Source organism: Mustela nivalis (assembly GCF_964662115.1).
Source record: "Mustela nivalis genome assembly, contig: HAP1_SCAFFOLD_1828, whole genome shotgun sequence".
Taxonomy (NCBI): Eukaryota; Metazoa; Chordata; class Mammalia; order Carnivora; family Mustelidae; genus Mustela; species Mustela nivalis.
The window spans coordinates 1-6,752 of record NW_028134836.1 but is presented as its reverse complement, the minus strand read 5'-3'; the positions used below and the strand labels follow the sequence as shown (position 1 = coordinate 6,752).

At 64.2% G+C, this 6,752-nt stretch overlaps 1 protein-coding gene across 3 annotated transcripts; it reads left to right on the top strand.

The window, feature by feature from the left end:
* Positions 1 to 459: 459 nt before the first annotated feature.
* On the top strand, positions 460 to 4,637 carry LOC309858076 (uncharacterized protein CXorf49 homolog). Of its 3 annotated transcripts, none has more exons than XM_082750767.1 (6): positions 460 to 2,060; positions 2,631 to 2,787; positions 3,333 to 3,412; positions 3,699 to 3,729; positions 4,347 to 4,388; positions 4,498 to 4,637. In XM_082750767.1, exons 1-5 carry the CDS (start codon positions 732 to 734, stop codon positions 4,385 to 4,387), a joined length of 1,638 nt encoding a protein of 545 aa, XP_082606893.1. In that variant the 5' UTR covers positions 460 to 731; the 3' UTR covers position 4,388; positions 4,498 to 4,637. The 3 variants fall into 3 exon arrangements, with proteins under 3 accessions (XP_082606893.1, XP_082606892.1, XP_082606894.1); XM_082750766.1 differs by having other exon boundaries at positions 3,684 to 3,729; XM_082750768.1 differs by lacking the exon at positions 3,699 to 3,729.
* The last annotated feature ends 2,115 nt before the right edge of the window (positions 4,638 to 6,752 follow it).

Below are 6,752 nucleotides of genomic sequence, written 5' to 3'. Positions count from 1 at the left end.
CCAACTTGATGGTCCATCGTGGTCAAGTGATTGCGACAAAGACTGAAAGGCGCGTAAATATGACATCGTTTGCACTCGGGCCCTTCGCAGGGAAAGTATGCCCGCCTCCCGCCCCCCCCATCCCCTGATCGGTGACTGCGGGCTTCCCGTGCCCAGTTTCCCATCGGGTCCTAAGTGCCACTGTGGAAAACAGGCCGGCGAATCCTCTGTGCGCTCCGTGCCTCACCTCCGTCCCGACCTTTCGTCCCCAAGACCCGGGAGACAGGTGCCGCCGCCCCCCGACTCGGTGGATGGAGAGACGGAAGCTCAAAGCGGTGACTCTAAGTGGAAAGCAGGTTCTGGGCAAGGGAGGCGGGACCAGAACAGCCCGAAGCAACGACAGGACTCACGGACACCCAGCTCCCACCCGCTGCAGGGAGAACCAACGGCGCTCGACCCCATTGGTTAGGGCCTCGAGGGGCGGGCCAACAAGGGGCGCACTGGTTGGTGGGGGGCGGACCAATGAGGAAGCCGCCGCAGTCCCGCCGGAGGCGCGCGCAAGCCGCACGTTGTTTGAGGCGATCTCGAGCGGTTCAACGCCACGCCGCGTGGCGTGGAGCCTGTGGTGAGGGCCCGCGTCGTGCGGACGCCGAGCGACTCCCGCTGCTGCTCAGGCGCCCTCGCCTCTCACCCGTCACGCCGGGACCAGGGCGGCCGTCTCCGTCAAAGCCCGGCTGCGCGGCGTCACCGGCATGAGCACTCCGAATGAGGGGTCTGTCTGGGGAGCGGGTTTCGGCCCCGAGGGCGGGGAGCAGGCCGGCGTCCGCCCCTCCGGCCCCGGGGCCCCGTGGGCCCCGCGAGCCCCGCGAGCCCCGGGAGTAGGTCTGGATGTGGGCCCGCCGCGGAGCGGCGAGGGCGAGGGCGGGTTCGCAGACGCCGAGGGCTTCGAGTCCGAGCGGGAAGTGCTGGAAGCGGGAGGGCCGGTGCTGTGGGGCCGCGAAGGCCGCCCCGGCTCCCCGGCCGACGACAAGGGGGACGCCCCGGACTACGCGGCCCACCTGGCTGACGAGTCCGCGGCAGACCTCGTGCAGCAGCTGACAGACCGCGACGGCCTGGGCCTGCGGAGAAACCCGTCCCCCGAGAGCTGCGCAGCCGAAGCGTCGGGCGGTTGGGCGGGCCTCGACGCGGGGCCCAGTGGGCGAGGCGCGCTCGTTCTGGGCCGCGTGGAGTCGCAGCCGCCTTCCGCCGCCGCCGGGCTGCGCGTGGCTGGGCCCGAGGGCAGCCGAGCCTGGGGGAACCCGAGAAGAGGCGCTAAGAGCAGGGCGAATGCCAGGGCGGATCGCCAGCGGCCCTCCGCCGCCACCGCCGCCACCGCCGCCACCGCCGAAGGCCTGGGCGCCCCGCTGCCTTCCGACCCTGAGTCCTCCGATGAGTTCGGGGAGATACAGCTGATGAGGGTGAGCATTTACTCCAAAGAAGGAGGCCAGGCCAAGCCCAGCAGCCCCGAGGATCCCGGGGACACACCCAGACACTCGAATTTCCGCATCAGGGAGAATTTCCTGCACGTGCCGGGCCCTTTCCTGACCTCGGCTCCCCGAGGATTCACTTCGGTTGTGGAGAGGCAGGCCATCGGAGAGCTGGACATGCCCTCCTCCAAGAAAATGCAGAGCGTGGTCTGGGGGAAGGGGGAGAGCAGGCCCACCTACCGGGGAGCTACTGCTGTTGCTGCGACTGCTGCTGCTGCTGCAGGCGGCTTGCCCCGGGCCACCTCTAGGAGGAAGGTGACCCAGGAGAAGAAATCCCTAGGGGGCCCCTCAAGAGTCACCTCGGGGAAAAGCTTTCCTTCCTGGGGGCAGAGAGTCTCGGCAGCTCCCCTGGAACCGGCCACCTTCCCCCCAATCTCTGGTGTCCCGCTGCTTGGCAAGTCCAAGAAGCATTCCGTGGGCCCTTGGGGAATCAAACAGCCCAAGCACACGGGGGCCGGGAAGAAATCGGTGGCCAGGAGGACTCGGGAGGCGGAGGTGGTGGCGTCGGCAGGAGAAGGCACTGACTCAAGCAGAGACGCATTCCCAAAGGGCCAGGTGAGTAGGCCATGCTCCTTCTCTCTGGGTGCCCTTCCTCTCCCCCTGCCCCTCCGGCTCTGCCCAGTTCTTTACCCATGCTGCCTCTGTCCCTACTTCAGGGGTTGCCGTGGGTGCCCCTGGGTCATTGGGATCACTGGGATGGCAGATCGGCTCGTCGGTCGTTTTCACGGGGGCAGGTATTAACTTGGGGTAGCACTGCGTGTGAGCCCGGCACCGTTATGAACCCTTGGCACGTTTCCTGCCTCCTTCCCCCAGAGAGGGGTCTGGATGAAGGGAGGGCTGGTAGCTGATTGGAAGCCAGGAACCCCTTCAAAGTTTGGACCACGACCCTTCAGGCTTTAGCTGCCTGGGCTTTGTCAGTGGCCTACTCGTCTCCCTGGCTCAGCCCTGCCTCCTGGCCTGGGGCTGATTGAGGGAGAAGGTGCCAGCCAGATCGGGCTCTGAGTTCCCTTGCCCATTCCCTGCCTCACCTCAGCTCTTATACACACGTGGGTACACCTACACACACACACACACACACACACACACACATCCCAAGGCCAGATGGGCGAGAAATTTTTCTTTTAGCTTCCAAAACAGAGGCCAGGGCCATCTTGTTTGTGCATGCATCGTGGAGAATGCAGCACTGGCGACCTCCAGGCCAGAGCCCCCCAAGTCCCAGGAAGCTCGGAACCCTTGGCTCCGAGCCAGGGAGACGTCCTGCCCAGAGGGCCTGCACCCTCCGGTGAGTCTTGTGGGTGTCAGAGGAGTGCGGGGGAGAGGGGAGGAGGAGGGGAACCTCTGGCTCTGGCTCTGTTGGGGGCTCAGTTCTGCGCCCCGCCGCCCCGGGCAGCTTCTCGCACAGGATGTGGGATGTGGACAGGATCGACCTTAAGCCGCGTCCTCCCCCACGTGGGGTTTGTGCAGCAGGGGTGATGCGTGGCAGTGCCCCAAACTGCAGCCCCGGACACAGCCAGCCTTTCAGCAGCACGGAGCCTTTCTTCTGATGAGTCCTGTTTGGGCGCGTTGCTCCTGCCAGGGGTGGCTGTCGATGCTGCTCTGGGAGAGTCCGAGCCAGAGCCACGGTCCCTGGGGCCCACCCTCAAGGATGGGCTGGCTGCCCCTGGGGGACAGGGGGTATGGGTCCAGAGAGAAGGTTGGAGCCGCTGGCGGAGCAGGGGCCACTGGTTGCCAGCAGAGGGTGGTGCTGCCTCACGTTGGACCCCGCTGAGGCCCTTTGCACCTCCCTGGGGGCCTTGGAAGCTGGATTGGACGTTCTTTCCCTCTCAGGTGACCAGGAGCCACTTGACCAGCCCCCAAGGCCAGAGAGGCAGCAGCAGCCGCCAGCTGGCGCACAGGACTGTCCTCGGGTAATGCTTCCTGTGGCTCCTAGAAAGGCAGGCCCAAACTAGAGGGTGGGATCCGGGTCCAGGCTAGACTGACCTGGGTGCCCCCGCCCGCCCGCCCACCCCGATCTGCTCACCACAGAGGGAAGGTACCGCCTTTCCACTGAGGAGCCTCTGGGGGTCTAGCCACTGGGCCTGGGGATGTAGTACCCGTGGGAGAGGGGGAGGTGGAGGAGAGAGGAAGCCAGAGGATACTAATGGTTTCTCTCTCTGTGTCTGCTGTCTACCGGCCTAGTGTCTCGTGCTACAGAGAGAAATAGACGATCTCAAAGAGCAGCTTGGTATGAGGAACCTCTGGCTGGGGCCGGGCTGGGGCAGAGGCAGGCTGCGGGGTGGGGTGGGGGTCCCCAGGGCAGGACCCGAGATGGGCTGCAGGTGCAGGCGGCCTCCCAGGGACCATCGTTCCTGTGGGGAGGAGACCCTGGCAGGCCTGACCCGGGAGCCTACAGTGCGTGTGCAGCTAGGTGTGCGCACAGGCGGTTCAGTCGTGCCTCTCCTGCGTGGCCGCTCTGCCGGCGGCGGGAACAGGTCGCACAGGTCTCCCTCCTTTAGGACGTTTGCAGATGCTGCCTTGATTTTCCCTTTAACAGTTCCTTGGTATGGCTTGCAAGACGTGTGTGTGTGTGTGTGTGTGTGTGTGTGTGTGTGTGTCCGAGTCTGACCGAGTGGGATGTGCCCCAAAGCTGGAGAAGTACCTGCGCATCGCGTTCCTTTAGAGGATGTGTCCATAGTGAATGGAGGTGGTGGTTGAGTGAGTCAGGCCTGCACTCCTGGGATAGGGGCTGGAGGGGGTTTCAGGTTGCAGGGCTAGGCGGTTCCCCACGGGGACAGGGGGATGGGCTCCTCTCCCCACGTCTGGAGGGTCTGGAGGGTCTGCTTATGCCTGTCTCTGTTTCAGCGGCCATGCGGTCCCTGACTGACAAGTTCCAGAGCCTTTGAAGTGAGTGTTACACACTCCATTCCCCTTTGCACCGTGGCGGTGGCCCGTGCAGCAGGGCGGGGGCTGGCCCTGGCTTGCTGCTCCTCCCTGAGCCTGCTCTGTCGGACAGGTTGAGCCCAGCATCTCTGCGCACGAGGAGCATCTGGTGCCTTTGGAGCCAGGGAGCTGTGGCCAAGCCGGTTCCCTCCTGTTCGACCTCGGCCAAGACTTCCTCTCCCTGTTCTTTTGCCCCCTCCCCAGGCCCATTCACAGCAGTTTCAAATTAAAGTACCTCTCAGGTCTGTGGTCTGCCCTCTCTGTGGGGTGAGGGGGCTGGGCAGGCAGTGGGGAGGGGTGGGAGAGGGGAGGGGAGTGGCGGGGCAGGGCAGGGAGCTGCTCCTTGCCCCAGCCTTTGCCTGAACAGGACCTCCTGGGTCCTGTGGTAGGCCTTCTCCTTGTGGGGAGAGTGGGTGGGCCTGTGCTGGGTGCTGGGTGCTGGGTGCCCCCTCTGGGGTCTGCGTGGGCTCTGTCTGGCCACCTGAGCATTTGCTCCCTTTCCCCCGCAGGTCCCCTTCAGGTTCTTCCCTCATGTCCCTCTCTTTTTGAGTCTGGGGGGGTGCTTGCCATTCATCCCCTGCCCCCGACCCCTCCCCCTTCAGCAGGAACTCAGGACCCCTGCCAGAGCTGCAGCAGCCCCCCTTCCCTTCCCTCCTTGGGATTGCTGTCCTGCTCCTCCCAGCCTCCCTGCTCTGCTGTCTGAGCGTCCTTGATCACTCCCGTGGCTTGTGGCTTTCCCTCGCTGGCCCTCCCTGCCCCTGTGCTTCAACAGGCATTAGAAAGCACAGCTGAGCTCCTCTTGGCCCTTCCTGGGCCCAGCGCCCTCTGCGGAGTCCTTCCCTCCCTCTGGTGCCACCGCGCCCGAGGACCACTGGCGCGGGAACTGGTGCACCTTCCCCTCTCCTCTTTAGCCCTGGGCCTTGAGGCTGGGTTTCCAACCCTGTCACTTCTCCCTCCTTGGGTTCAGTGGCAGGTTGGAGGCAGAAGTCACAGCCCAGTGGGGTTGTTGAGCATGTACAGGGAACCCGTACAGGAAGGTCAGGGAACCGGGCAGAAAAGCACAGGTTCGTCTCTGGGCTGGAGGTGGGCGCAATGAGGCTTGTGGGGGCTCTGGGCCGACCAGGGGCAAAGGGCCCGCCAGCAGCCAGAAACGGATGGGCTAGACACCGGAGCTCTCCCTTCCCTCCTGTCCAAATCACCTCACCCCCTCCTCCAGCGTGGTCGTCTCCGGTCCCTTGGTTGCAAAGTGGCCATCCCCTTCCATGGCAAGGGTGCGTGACGGGTCTCGATGTGCCCGCGTAGTCCTCTTCCAATGCTGTTTGACCTCCACCATGACCCAGATTTTTCTGGAGGCGCTATTTCCGTGTCCCCGCTCAGGCTCCCCGACTGCTCCTTCAGGTCACAAAAGATTTAGTCCAGACTCCGTGTTCCATGTCGCCCTCGCTGATGGGCGGGGATGGCTTCCTTTCTTCAGCCGGGGCCCAGGGCTGTGTGGCCTGAGACTCAGGGTCAGATCTGGGCCTGAGTGAGGTGAGGGTCGCCTCTGCCAGACCAGACACCCTTCCTGAGAGCCCGGGTGTTTCGGGCACAGAAAGCAGGCTGGGAGGTTCGAGGGTCATGGTTGGTGTGTGTATTGGTGTGTGTGTGTGTGTGTGAGTGAGAGAGAGAGAGAGAGAGAGAGAATAAAACTAATCGGGGATAAGATAATGTCCGTGGAGGGAGAGCGACGTGATTCAGGGTGTTAAGGGAGAGGAGACTGTGGTCAAGGGCCTACAAGGGATTGAACGAGCGGAAGCAAGGGGTGGCCCTACCTTTCAGGGGGTGCCGTTAAATGGGTATAACTGGAGGGAAATGACATGGAAGTCCCCAGAACCCCCGGACGGGGTGCGGGGATGCTCAGGGTCACGGGCTCCCAGAGGAGGCTGAGGATCCGACTCTGTGATCCTCTGAGGTCTGAGACCTCCTGGGTGTGTTGAAGGAAGGGCAGTGGGAGGGAAGGCTACCTCGGAGTGGCCAGGGCGGGCCTCATCTTAGCAGCAGGGAGCTTGCTCCGGAGACTGCTCTGCCAGGAGCTAACGGGGACAAGGGCAGGATGGGCACAGTGAGGCTGGGAAGTAGAGACTGGCTTCCCCGTGGGGAAGACTGGGCCGACTTGGTTCCCCCCTTGCTCCCTCTTCTCAGCCTGCCTTCCCTGGCAGGTCTGTGCCACCAACTCAGGTGGCCAGACCATCCCCCACCGGGTGGGACAAGCACAGACCTCAGCCTGGGGAGGCACGTCCGTGGGACTCGGTCCTGTCCTTCCAAACCCCTCGCTTGAGAAGGTGGGCC

Coding starts and splice junctions, on each gene's coding strand:
- LOC309858076 (XM_082750766.1), top strand. CDS start 732: ATGAGCACTCCGAATGAGGGGTCTGTCTGGGGAGCGGGTTTCGGCCCC. Junction 2,061..2,630: donor ACGCATTCCCAAAGGGCCAG/GTGAGTAGGCCA, acceptor TTTTTCTTTTAG/CTTCCAAAACAGAGGCCAGG. Junction 2,788..3,332: donor CAGAGGGCCTGCACCCTCCG/GTGAGTCTTGTG, acceptor TTTCCCTCTCAG/GTGACCAGGAGCCACTTGAC.